This window comes from Salvelinus alpinus, chromosome 18, assembly GCF_045679555.1.
Source record: "Salvelinus alpinus chromosome 18, SLU_Salpinus.1, whole genome shotgun sequence".
Taxonomy (NCBI): Eukaryota; Metazoa; Chordata; class Actinopteri; order Salmoniformes; family Salmonidae; genus Salvelinus; species Salvelinus alpinus.
The window spans coordinates 30,612,975-30,627,207 of record NC_092103.1 but is presented as its reverse complement, the minus strand read 5'-3'; the positions used below and the strand labels follow the sequence as shown (position 1 = coordinate 30,627,207).

Sequence of the window (14,233 nt, the reverse complement as noted above, 5' to 3'; positions counted from 1 at the left end):
TCAGGAAGTCTAGAATCCAGTTGCAGAGGGAGGTGTTTAGTCCCAGGATCCTTAGCTTAGTCATGAGCTTTGAGGGCACTATGGTGTTGAATGCTGAGCTGTAGTCAATGAATAGCATTCTCACATAAGTGTTCCTTTTGTCCAGGTGGGAAAGGGCAGTGTGGAGTGCAATAGAGATTGCATCATCTGTGGATCTGTTTGGGCGGTATGCAAATCGGAGTTCGGTCTAGGGTTTCTGAGATAATGGTGTTGATGTAAGCCATTGCCTTTGTGTTCTTGGGCACAGGGACTATGGTGGTCTGCTTCAAACATGTTGGTATTACAGAAACATGTGATAAGGTCAGGACAGCCACCCGTGTAGAGTGAGTGTAAGTTTGTGCAGAAGCGTTTATGGATGGTAGGAAACATTGCTGGGCTGACAGTAGAGTGCCATGTCAACAGAGAGCTAGGTGGGGTCCAGCCCTGATGCTGTTGCTGTAGGCCTTAGTGTTAACACTATCCTCCATTAACTGTCCTCTGTTTATCAGACCGGCTGGCTGGCTGCATTACGGCTCTTGTCCCTTTTTGCTGCTATAGGCTATTGCTGCTGCAGGTGTACAGTAATCTGGGAAGCTAATCACATGACTAGGGACAGCCAATGAATGTGACCAGTGGTTAAATAAGGTTGTTGTCTTAATAATGTAGCTGTTTTAGGAGCTTTAGGGTGAACTGTTAGTTGTCTGTGTTATTTAGCTCTGCACTACTTTACCCACACATCATATTTACAGTTGGTTGGTTATCAGTGTATCTGCAGTCCCTGGTGGAGTGCTAAGTCAGTCAGCGTGGTGTTACACCCTTAAGTGCCCTGACACCTCTGTGGCTGAGTGATTTGGGTTCCTACCAGATCCTCAGTCTGATAGGCTATCTGACGGAGTTTACTACAACATAGAAACAGGATGCAGACAGCCTCTGGGCGGGCCGGGGTTCAGAAGCTCTTAGAGTCCATTACTCCTCTCTCTCCTGTCCCTGGGCCCCATTCTAACCAGGTTTCCATCGGCCCAGCCGCGCTCAGGCTGGATAGAGTGACTGTATCCCAGACGATGAGCAGGGCCTGGCCAGGCCGGTGGAAAGACTCCCTGCTAAGTGAATCATCGGTGGATTCTGAGAAGAGAAAAGGCAGACATTCAGGCTGGTCGATAAGACGGGGAAGCTAAGCAGAGCTTTGTCCATATCGCCCAGCTCAAGTTTTATATATCTCCTCTCTCTGTACGTCAGAGGGAATATTCTGTCTGGGAGAAATAAGGCCTATCTGTTCTATTCCTGCTCTGCCTCTGAAATATTTACATGGAAAGAATAGAACCCAGAGGACTGGAGACAGAGGGAGGAGGAGAGGAGACCCCCCACCCTGCCCATTGAACAAGGGATGGGAAGGAGAGGGTGAGTGAGTGAGGAGAGAAAGAGTGATGGGAGGTAAAGACCAGTTTTAATGAAAAAGATAATTCCCTTTGCATCAAGTATAGCCCCCACCCACAGGTATACATGGAGAGAGAGAGAGAGAGAGAGAGAGAGAGAGAGAGAGAGAGAGAGAGAGAGAGAGAGAGAGAGAGAGAGAGAGAGAGAGAGAGAGAGAGAGAGAGAGAGAGAGAGAGAGAGAGAGAGAGAGAGAGAACGCAAGTGAAGACGTTAGCTGAGAATAGATGGTGTTGGGGGATGGAGAGGAGGAGAGGAGCGGATGATTGTAAAGCTAGTTGTTATCTGTGAATGAGCTGAGGTATGACAAGACATACAGACACACACACACACACACACACACACACACAGATACATACACTTCACAGGGGATCTACTCAGGAGCTATAAGCATCACTTCACAGAATGCATTTTATTTAACATGCATCTTAACAGCTTCTTTCATAGCACTAATACAGTTAGGTAGAGGTGCCTATCATATAAAATACACATATACTGCTACGCAATACAGACATGTCACATTGCTATTCAGATATTCACTGTCACTCTCATTTTCCCACTGACACTGGTAGATGGGGTGATGGATGTGGACATAGAGGGAGGAAGTGACAGAAAGATGGATGTGTGTTGGTTGCCATGTTAATTCCACTTTAATGAAGTGTTTTGGGAGTACATTGAGAGTGTCTGGAGACTGGGACTCCACCCTGGAGTAGAGGGGTTCTCCCTGGGGGAGAGACAGACAGGAGAAGGAGACTGGGACTCCACCCTGGAGTAGAGGGGTTCTCCCTGGGGGAGAGACAGACAGGAGAAGGAGACTGGGACTCCACCCTGGAGTAGAGGGGTTCTCCCTGGGGGAGAGACAGACAGGAGAAGGAGACTGGGACTCCACCCTGGAGTAGAGGGGTTCTCCCTGGGGGAGAGACAGACAGGAGAAGGAGACTGGGACTCCACCCTGGAGCAGAGGGGTTCTCCCTGGGGGAGAGACAGACAGGAGAAGGAGACTGGGACTCCACCCTGGAGCAGAGGGGTTCTCCCTGGGGGAGAGACAGACAGGAGAAGGAGACTGGGACTCCACCCTGGAGCAGAGGGGTTCTCCCTGGGGGAGAGACAGACAGGAGAAGGAGACTGGGACTCCACCCTGGAGTAGAGGGGTTCTCCCTGGGGGAGAGACAGACAGGAGAAGGAGACTGGGACTCCACCCTGGAGCAGAGGGGTTCTCCCTGGGGGAGAGACAGACAGGAGAAGGAGACTGGTAGACCTTACATGACATAACATTACAGCCTCTCAGGGTTGTACAAGACCTCTAGCATATTTTTCTCTTTCTCTCTATGTCTCTCTATCTATGTCTCTCTCTCTCTCTCTCTCGCGCACTCTCTCTCTCTCTATGTCTCTCTCTCCATCTCTCTCTCCATCTCTCTCGCACTCTCTCTCTCCATCATCTTGACAGTCTGTGTATGTTGCCTCACTCAATGAGGTCAATGGCTGTTTCCCGTGTATTTGTTTGAAGAGCAGGAAGTGTAGCTGTAGTGGGGTGTTTAGAAAGACGTGTCCTGTCTGACTCACACTGCTATGTTTCAGGTGGACATCCTCCAAACCTCTGGGGTTTGCTCAGAAAAATGATGTTTGAGTTCTTCCTCAGCACAGCATGGTCCACCAGTCACTATGTTCTCCCTCTCTGTGTCCACATTCAGAGGAGCTACAACAACACCATCTACAAAACATGTGATTGAAAGGGAATGTAAGTGGTGGCTAGTGAGAGGAGCTATAGGAAGACAGGCTTATTATAATGTCCGGAATGGAATCAATGGAACGGAATAAAACACATCAAACATATGGAAACACGTTACACTGAGCCTGTCCTCCTATAGCTCCTTCCACCAGCCTCCACTGATGTAAAGATACAGTTTGATTGAGAGAAACTCTTCTCTACCCAGCTGTCTGTCTGACAGAGAGAGAAACTCTCTTCTCTACCCAGCTGTCTGTCTGACAGAGAGAGAAACTCTCTTCTCTACCCAGCTGTCTGTCTGACAGAGAGAGAAACTCTCTTCTCTACCCAGCTGTCTGTCTGACAGAGAGAGAAACTCTCTTCTCTACCCAGCTGTCTGTCTGACAGAGAGAGAAACTCTCTTCTCTACCCAGCTGTCTGTCTGACAGAGAGAGAAACTCTCTTCTCTACCCAGCTGTCTGACTGACAGAGAGATAAACTCTCTTCTCTACCCAGCTGTCTGTCTGACAGAGAGAGAAACTCTCTTCTCTACCCAGCTGTCTGTCTGACGGAGAGAGAAACTCTCTTCTCTACCCAGCTGTCTCACTGACAGAGAGAGAAACTCTCTTCTCTACCCAGCTGTCTGTCTGACGGAGAGAGAAACTCTCTTCTCTACCCAGCTGTCTGTCTGACGGAGAGAGAAACTCTCTTCTCTACCCAGCTGTCTGTCTGACGGAGAGAGAAACTCTCTTCTCTACCCAGCTGTCTGTCTGACGGAGAGAGAAACTCTCTTCTCTACCCAGCTGTCTGTCTGACGGAGAGAGAAACTCTCTTCTCTACCCAGCTGTCTGTCTGACGGAGAGAGAGCAGAACGGTACTTTATCTGAGGCCCATCTGGTGCCACATGAGGATTCCTCCTCTTATTCCTCTTTGAGTAATAAAACGCCTGCTCTGTTTGGCCCTAGCAGAGGCCGGTTGGTTGACAGGTCCAGGAACTGGAGTGATGGATGGGAGTGTTAGAGCTTGTTCCGGTCTGAAGTGTCAAGCTCTGCCTGAGGAGCTGAAGTTGCTTCCCTCAGTCTTGCTGTCAGTCTGAATACAGTCAGGAATATTGATGGTCCAGATGCATCCGGCTGGCCAGGGTCCTTGGTCTGTGGAGCATGTTTCAGACCCTGTAGCTCGATAAGACGATAGCACACCCCTATCCCCTCACAGCAAGCCCCAACACACACATATCCGCTGCTCTGCTTAATCCTCCATACTTCACTCCCTCTCTCTCTCACGTCAGTTTCTCTCTCACTTTTCTGCCCGGTACCTCTGCAGCCAATCAGAGAGCAGAGCCTGGTTCAAACTCCCCCCCTCCTCCCCCTGCAGCTGTGCCCTGTGATTGGCCAGAAGCTCCCAGATCTGGAGTCTGACAGACAGAGCTCTCTCTGGAGTGAGCTCTGAGCTGTGTTCCGTTCCGAATAAACGTCAGGAAAAGATGGGGAGAGTAAAAGAGAGGGAGGAGATGGGAGGGGAACTCTCGAGTGTGAGTGTGAAATGACAGAACGAGTGGTGTATGTGTGCGTGCGTGTTTGTGTGTGCCAGTTCCTCTATATCTCATACTCTATGTGTGCAAGCACTTGTATGATTTTGCATGTGTGTGACACAGACAGAGAGAGAGGGAGGGAGGAAGGGAGAGATCCAGGCCATTGTCCGGCCCAGGCTGGACAGTGGATATGAGGACAAAGCTGGCAGCCATTACAAAGAGCTTCCTGGGGTTATAATCTGCAGCTATGGCTGCTCTCTGTGCCTCATTTTCCTGGAATGCTCTTATTCAGAACCAGGGCTCTCACACACACACACACACACACACACACACACACACACACACACACACACACACACACACACACACACACACACACACACACACACACACACACACACACACACACACACACACACACACACACACACATACACACACACACACACACACATACACACACACACAGACACACACACACACACACACAGACACACACACACACACACACACACACACACATACACACACACACAGGATTAGCATGTAAGCCTTCCATAGAGAGCATTATTATACAAATAGTTCCTCTCATTACAGAGGCTATTGACCCAGATTGTCACTGTGCTGCCAGTAGACCAGAGTCAGAGGCTAAACACTAATAGCTAATGTTACCACTAGCTTCATCTAGCTGCATCAGTCAACAGAGGCTGCTTGAGAGTCAGAGGCTAAATTCTAATGACTGATGTTAGCGCTAGTTGCATCATCATCCACATTTACACACGTTTAGCTTGGCTGTTCACATTCAGTGCTGCCGTCTCTTCACTGATTGGGCCGTGGGCAAGGTTAATGATAATTGCAATGCAGGTGCATCTGTCTCTCCCCCTCTCTCTCTCTCTTTCCCTCCCTCTCTCTGAGGCATAGTGCTTACATTTGAATTAGTGTATGGGTGATATAGCGCTTGATTGTGTTGTAAAATGGGGGAGAGCAGCAATTTGGATGCTTTGAGCTAATTAGCCGGTTAGTGCAAAGCGATAATTACCTTGGTAGGGCACTCAAATATTGTGCAGCATATTAAGTTGAATACTGTCACTATTATACTGCACCTGTGATGAAGCCTTTTCATTGTCTGATGCAGGTGCTTGATTATATAGCTGGCTTTACCACTCCGCCCTGTGTGATGATAACATTATCAAGGAGAGGCCTTTAAATTGTCCCAGTATTGTGTGTAAGTAAGTAGCCTTGGCTTGTGCGAGCCAGAACGGCTCATAGGAGCAGAAGCCTAGTTCCTGTTTCTGTAGCATGAAGCAGCTTGATGTACTAATACACCCCCTGGACAGGACACAAGTCTATCGCAGGGCCTTACCCCCAATCTCCTTAATGCTGAGTGCCAAGCAGAGACGCATTGGGTCCTATTTTTACAGTCTGATGTGACTCGGCCCGGGACCAAACTCCCAACCTTCCAATCTCAGGGCGAACACTGTAACCACAGGACCACTCCATACTCTACCCATCGAAGACACTCTACCCATAGAAGACACTCTACCCATAGAAGACACTCTACCCATCGAAGACACTCTACCCATAGAAGACACTCTACCCATAGAAGACACTCTACCCATAGAACACACTCTACCCATCGAACACACTCTACCCATAGAAGACACTCTACCCATAGAAGACACTCTACCCATAGAAGACACTCTACCCATAGAAGACACTCTACCCATAGAAGACACTCTACCCATAGAAGACACTCTACCCATCGAAGACACTCTACCCATAGAAGACACTCTACCCATAGAAGACACTCTACCCATAGAAGACACTCTACCCATCGAAGAGCCCTGCAAAATGACCTCCAGCAGGCCACAAATGTGCATGTGTCAGCATATGGTCTCACAAGGGGTCTGAGGATCTCATCTCGGTACCTAATGGCAGTCAGGCTACCTCTGGCGAGCACATGGAGGGCTGTGCGGCCCCACAAAGAAATGCCACCCCACACCATGACTGACCCACCGCCAAACCGGTCATGCTGGAGGATGTTGCAGGCAGCAGAACGTTCTCCACGGCGTCTCCAGACTCTGTCACGTCTGTCACATGTGCTCAGTGTGAACCTGCTTTCATCTGTGAAGAGCACAGGGCACCAGTGGCGAATTTGCCAATCTTGGTGTTCTCTGGCAAATGCCAAACGTCCTGCACAACCCCACCTGTGGACGTCGGGCCCTCATACCACCCTCATGGAGTCTGTTTCTGACCGTTTGAGCAGACACATGCACATTTGTGGCCTGCTGGAGGTCATTTTGCAGGGCTCTGGCAGTGCACCTCCTTGCACAAAGGCGGAGGTAGCGGTCCTGCTGCTGGGTTGTTGCCCTCCTACGGCCTCCTCCACGTCTCCTGATGTACTGGCCTGTCTCCTGGTAGCGCCTCCATGCTCTGGACACTACGCTGACAGACACAGCAAACCTTCTTGCCACAGCTCGCATTGATGTGCCATCCTGGATGAGCTGCACTATCTGAGCCACTTGTGTGGGTTGTAGACTCCGTCTCATGCTACCACTAGAGTGAAAGCACCGCCAGCATTCAAAAGTGACCAAAACATCAGCCAGGAAGCATAGGAACTGAGAAGTGGTCTGTGGTCACCACCTGCAGAACCATTCCTTTATTGGGGGTGTCTTGCTAATTGCCTATAATTTCCACCTTTTGTCTATTCCATTTGCACAACAGCATGTGAAATTTATTGTCAATCAGTGTTGCTTCCTAAGTGGACAGTTTGATTTCACAGAAGTGTGATTGACTTGGAGTTACATTGTGTTGTTTAAGTGTTCCCTTTATTTTTTTGAGCAGTGTATATATGTTGTCGCCAAGGAGTGTTCGGAGTCAGTCGAGTCAGTACAAGCACCACCTGGACTGGACACAGCTAGACAAACGTATGTTGTTGAGAAGATCAGGGAGTTTTGCGACGAATAGGCTATGGACATCACATGCCCTGCACCAAAGTCAAGGGCAGGACAGAAACATGCTCTCCGAATATAGATTCCCTTGTTCATGCGTTGTTCGGACGGACCAGTCATCAGCACTATCTGCAGTGCCTCTATTCACATGACTCTCTCCTAACACACAAGCCAGACGCTGCTGCTACTATTCATTTTTATCCTGCTGCTCAGCCACTTTACCCCTGATTGTATGCATATAACTACCTCGTCTATCACTGATATCGTTATTGATATTGTTCTTGGACATACTGTATATTATTTTATTTATATTGACACTATCTATTTCTGATATTGCTACTATGCAAGTAACCATTTGGCTGTACCGTTTCCACCTCCTGTAGAGATCCATCCACTAGGCAATATGTGGCTGGGGCATTTCCTTCACATGACCCATCAATTTAGACCCGTGTGTCTTTGTGAGCGTCATCTAATATTTATAACATATTTTTATCTGGACACTTTCTGTTTACCTGGAATTGTTCCTTATTCTAGGCTACTACTTTAACCACTTTTAGTCTTCATCTTTAAGATCTCTTAGTCTTTACTACACTACTCACTGTTCTGCCCCTGAACAAGGCAGTTAACCCACTGTTCATAGGCCGCCATTGTAAATAAGAATTTGTTCTTAAATGACTTTCCTAGTTAAATAAATAAAAAATATTCCCATAAGGGATTCATTCACTCACACAAAATCAGCTTATGCAAAAACAAGGCTCTATACTGAGTCTAGTTCATCCAACTCTCTCTCTCTCAACTTGTATACCAGCTAGCTGAGTACAATGCTCTTTGAGTGCTCACTCTCAGTACATTCAGTTCAAATAAAGAGAGACTTAAACCTTAAAGATATCTCATCCATCTTTCAGATACAGAAGAATGGTAAACAAATAAAGAGGTTTCTGCTGTTGGCAATGTGTTTGATATCACCCCACTTTCTCTGTCTGAGAGGGTGCTTTCTACTGCCACCTGACAATACTCAATACTAGGGGAGAATGGCGTTAGTGGAGCCAAAGGGGTAAGTTGAGCCACCCTTGTTTCTAGGAAACAATACATACAATTAATCATTTGACCAAATATTTAGGAAGAGGTCATAATTTCATGGCGTCTGTGAAGGAAGAAGCCACATGGAAAAACTGGTAAGCAAGTTAGGTTAAAAAAAACAGATTTTCAACAAGGTTGGTTTCTTGATGCTTGTATCTAAACCAAAGTAGATCATTTGAAGATTGGTTCTATATCAGAAAGGTCTCTATAAGCTTCAATATGAGGTCCTAAACTTAGCATGAAAGGGCCTCCTTGTGTGTGGGCTAATATGTGACCAACCTGCTGAAATCAGTCATATGTAGCAATATTTGAAATTGTGTTTTTTTACATGGATAAAAGTAGAGACTCAAAGCTACAAAATTGTATATCATACACTACAGTCGAGGAACAATGGGAAAGTAATTCTGCTTTGAAAGTTGATAAACTTGTAAACTCACTTTTGAGAAATGGCCTTTGAATGTTGTGGTACCTACTGGAGAGCTCTCCTTTGTCTACACCCATTCAGCATTGTTCACAGCCTCTTACGCCAGCCCCACACCTCTCTTTAAGGATTCACATGTGAGGTCATGTGCTAATTGTTTGTATACATTTTTTATTGAACCTTTATTTAAACTAGGCAAGTCAGTTAAGAACAAATTATTATTTACAATGACGACCAACCGGGGAACAGTGGGTTAACTGCCTTGCTAGATCTGGGATTCGATCTAGCAACCTTTCGGTTACTGGCCCAACTGTCTAACCGGCCCAACTCTCTAACCACTAGGCTACCTGCCGCGCCGGCAGCAATTGACACACAGACAAACATTACAATAATTCACTATGATAATTGTGTTTTTCTCTGCAGTGCGCGCCACATAAAGAGTGAAAAATAAATCCATACATAATAGTAATAAGGTTATCCAAGCAATAATTACATCCATAGAGCAGTAAATAAATAATAATATATATAGAGATACATAGGTAGGTAGGTAGGTAGGTAGGTAGGTAGGTAGGTAGGTAGGTAGGTAGGTAGGTAGGTAGGTAGGTAGGTAGGTAGGTAGGTAGGTAGGTAGGTAGGTAGGTAGGTAGATCGATCGATCGATCGATCGATCTATGGATTTCACATGACTGGGAATACAGATATGCATCTGTTGGTCACATGTACCTTAAAAAAGAAAGGTAGGGGGCGTGGATCAGAAAACCAGTCAGTATCTGGTGTGACCACCAGATGCCTCATGCAGCATGACACATATCCTTCCCATAGAGTTGATCTGGTTGTTGATTGTGGCCTGTGAAATGCTGTCCCAATCCTCTTCAATGGCTGTGCGAAGTTGCTGGGTATTGACGGGAATTGGAACACGCTGTTGTACACGTCGATCCGGGAATTGGAACACGTTGTCGTACACGTCGATCCAGAGCATCCCAAACATTCTCAATGGTGACATGTCTGGTGAGTATGCAGGCCATGGAATTGTGTACAGATCCTTGCAACATGGGGCTGTGCATTATCATGCTGAAACATGAGGTGATGGCGGCGGATGAATGGCACAACAATGGGCCTCAAGATCTCGTCACGGTATCTCTGTGCATTCAAATTGCCATCAATAAAATACAGTTGTGTTTGTTGTCTGTTGCTTATGCCTGCCCATACCATAATCCCACCGCCACCATGGGGAACTCTGTTCACAACGTTGACATGAGCAAACCGCTTGCCCACACCACGCTGTCTGCCATCTGCCCGGTAGTGTTGCAACCGGGATTCATCTGTGAAGAGCACACTTCTCCAGCGTGCCAGTGGCCATCGAAGGTGAGCATTTGCTTATTGATGTCGGTCACGACGCCGAACTGCAGTCAGGTCAAGTCCCTAGTGAGGACGACGAGCATGCAGATAAGCTTCCCTGAGAAGGTTTCTGACAGTTGTGCAGAAATTCTTTGGTTGTGCAAACCCACAGGTTCATCAGCAGGTCTCAGACGATCCCGCAGGTGAAGAAGCCGGATGTGGAGGCCCTGGGCTAGCGTGGTTACACATGGTCTGCGGTTGTGAGGCCGGTTGTCCGTACTGCCAAATTCCCTAAAACAATGTTGGAGGCGGCTTATGGTAGAGAAATTAACATTAAATTCTCTGGCAACATTCTCTGGTGGACATTCCTGCAGTCAGCATGGCAACTGCATGCTCCCTCAAAACTGCACATTTTAGAGTGGCCTTTTATTCTCCCCTGCACAAGGTGCACCTGTCTAATGATCATGCTGTTTAATCAGCTTCTTGAAATGCCACACCTGTCAGGTGGATGGATTATCTTGGCAAAGGAGAAGTTCTCACTAACAGAGATGTAGGCAATATCCCTGATCTTACCTGTTTCAATACACTGAGGCAATATCCCTGATCTTACCTGTTTCAATACGCAGAGGCAATATCCTTGATCTTACCTGTTTCAATACGCTGAGGCAATATCCTTGATCTTACCTGTTTCAATACACAGAGGCAATATCCCTGATCTTACCTGTTTCAATACACAGAGGCAATATCCCTGATCTTACCTGTTTCAATACACTGAGGCAATATCCCTGATCTTACCTGTTTCAATACAAAGAGGCAATATCCCTGATCTTACGTGTTTCAATACACTGAGGCAATATCCCTGATCTTACCTGTTTCAATACACAGAGGCAATATCCCTGATCTTACCTGTTTCAATACACTGAGGCAATATCCCTGATCTTACCTGTTTCAATACGCTGAGGCAATATCCCTGATCTTACCTGTTTCAATACACTGAGGCAATATCCCTGATCTTACCTGTTTCAATACACAGAGGCAATATCCCTGATCTTACCTGTTTCATACACTGAGGCAATATCCCTGATCTTACCTGTTTCAATACACTGAGGCAATATCCCTGATCTTACCTGTTTCAATACGCTGAGGCAATATCCCTGATCTTACCTGTTTCAATACACTGAGGCAATATCCCTGATCTTACCTGTTTCAATACACAGAGGCAATATCCCTGATCTTACCTGTTTCAATACACTGAGGCAATATCCCTGATCTTACCTGTTTCAATACACTGAGGCAATATCCCTGATCTTACCTGTTTCAATACACAGAGGCAATATCCCTGATCTTACCTGTTTCATACACTGAGGCAATATCCCTGATCTTACCTGTTTCAATACACTGAGGCAATATCCCTGATCTTACCTGTTTCAATACGCTGAGGAAATATCCCTGATCTTACCTGTTTCAATACACTGAGGCAATATCCCTGATCTTACCTGTTTCAATACACTGAGGCAATATCCTTGATCTTACCTGTTTCAATACACTGAGGCAATATCCTTGATCTTACCTGTTTCAATACACTGAGGCAATATCATTGATCTTACCTGTGCACATATCAATATTTTGCTTTTAGGTAGGTTATACATAATATATCTCTCACACACACATTCACCCTTAACAAAAGGTTCTCAATTTGGGGTTTTGATTAATCTCCTCCACCCATTTTTTTCCATATTTCATTATCAGTTGTTTTTGAATAGTGTCCATGTCGAAATTAATTTGGTTTTTGTACAAATCACAGTCAGACTGTTGGAAAAGGCAGTTGCCCAGGCTCCCCCTATAGATAGATCCCATTGAAAAACATTGCTGGCTACTCTGGCAATTCGCATATCCAACTGTCTAGTCCAGTCTCACCATACACGCCTTTTCCATCTCACCTCACATGGTTTCCAGCCCATGTCCCCAGGTATTGCCAGTATAGGTGCAAACTTGTGGATGTCTAAAAAGTAACGTACTGCTCTGTTATTGACATGTTTGTTTTTGAGATACCTCTTAGCACCCCACACTCCTGCTGAATAGTCCAGAACAGGACACAACTGTCTGATACAGTCTGGAATACGTGGCATAATCAATATCTTTCAGTGGTTTTGTTTCTCCTAGAACTCCCCCAGGAGCTCTACTTGCTGAGTCGGCCAGGGCTGATGTGCCGTATAGAAAGGGCATAAAAAAGACCCAAATATTTATAACTGCTAGTAAACTCAAGAATGTCTTCACCCACCAAAACTCCTCTATCTTAGTACCTGTGTGTGTGTGTGTGTGTGTGTGTGTGTGTGTGTGTGTGTGTGTGTGTGTGTGTGTGTGTGTGTGTGTGTGTGTGTGTGTGTGTGTGTGTGTGTGTGTGTGTGTGTGTGTGTGTGTGTGTGTGTGTGTGTGTGTGTACCATATTCTCAGTGTAACAGCACACATTACTGAGCTCCGTAAAACAATGCAAGCATTTAACAATTGGCCCTATCACGATGAGCCTACAGTTCCTCATCCAACAATTTGCATATATAGTGTTTTTCTTCGAGAAACAAACAGTCTGCCAAACAATTCAGGAAAATTGACATTCTCCTTCTGACAACAGAAGACAAGAAATGAGTTGTGTCTCCTGTGAATGACAATGCTTTTCTTTAGAACATTTCACTCTGTTACAGTAGATAGAAAATAGGATCAAACAGAATGTAGTTGGAGAGGTATAGGGAGTCTGTTTTAGGGAACATCAGTACAATATATTGTTCTTGTCTATCAGAGATAAAGAAAGAGAGATTGCTCTGAGTGACAGGGTCTGAAAACACGCTAGCTGAATGTGATGGCAAACGTGTGTGTGAAAGTTTTGGTAAGCATGTGTTGATTTGAGAAAATGAACAGTACATGTAGTGTTGAGCGAGGACTGATGGAGCGTCCCATGTCTCTCTCTTTTCTTACACATCTCGCTCTCTCTTTCTCTCTCACACACACACACCTATCCCCCTGCGTGTTAACTAACTCACCCTCTCCCCATCCCGCTCTCTCCAGTTCTAATCTGATGCCGAGGCTGAAGGAGTCTCGCAGCCACGAGTCGTTGCTCAGCCCCAGTAGTGCTGTGGAGGCCCTAGACCTCAGTATGGAGGACGAGGTGCTCATCAAACCTGTTCACAGCTCCATCCTCGGACAGGACTACTGCTTCCAGGTGAGGAGGAGCACAGACATAGAAGGGCATACACACACACACAGACACACACGTACATTAAAGAGATACTGCGATCATATGCTACCGTACCTGTAGACTTCTAGTCATTGCGCTAACACTTGTTAGCATCGCAAAACTACCTCTAACTTCCTTCATACTACACACAGAGACATACAAATAGTATCCACACGTTTATCTGACTCTGGAAAAGTATAAAATTGCCAGAATCTCACAGTATCCTTTTAAGTGCGCGAACACACACACAAGCAAACACACACACACAAGCAAACACACACACATGCACTCACAGCATCTAGGGCCAACTACTACGTTTACAGTTTTACATTCAGACTGGCTTGCCTGGTTAAATAAAGGTACAACATTTTTTTTTAAACAATTATCCAGAGCGACTTACAGGAGCAATTAGGGTAAATTACGCAGCTCAAGTGCACATCGACAGATATTTTTCCACACCTAGTTGGGTCAGGGATTCGGCCCATTGACCTTGCGGTTGCTGGCCCAACGCTGTTAACCTCTAGGATAC

General features: G+C 46.2%; 1 protein-coding gene across 5 annotated transcripts in view; it reads left to right on the top strand.

Annotated features, from left to right (window-relative positions):
* Positions 1 to 14,233, top strand: part of LOC139544181 (disabled homolog 2-interacting protein-like) — a 267,245-nt gene that overhangs the window by 182,664 nt on the left and 70,348 nt on the right. For all 5 annotated transcript variants that reach the window (XM_071350999.1, XM_071350998.1, XM_071350997.1 and 2 more), the window contains one exon: positions 13,536 to 13,689. In XM_071350999.1, coding sequence (XP_071207100.1) covers positions 13,536 to 13,689 — 154 coding nt within the window. The remainder of the gene's footprint in view (positions 1 to 13,535; positions 13,690 to 14,233) is intronic.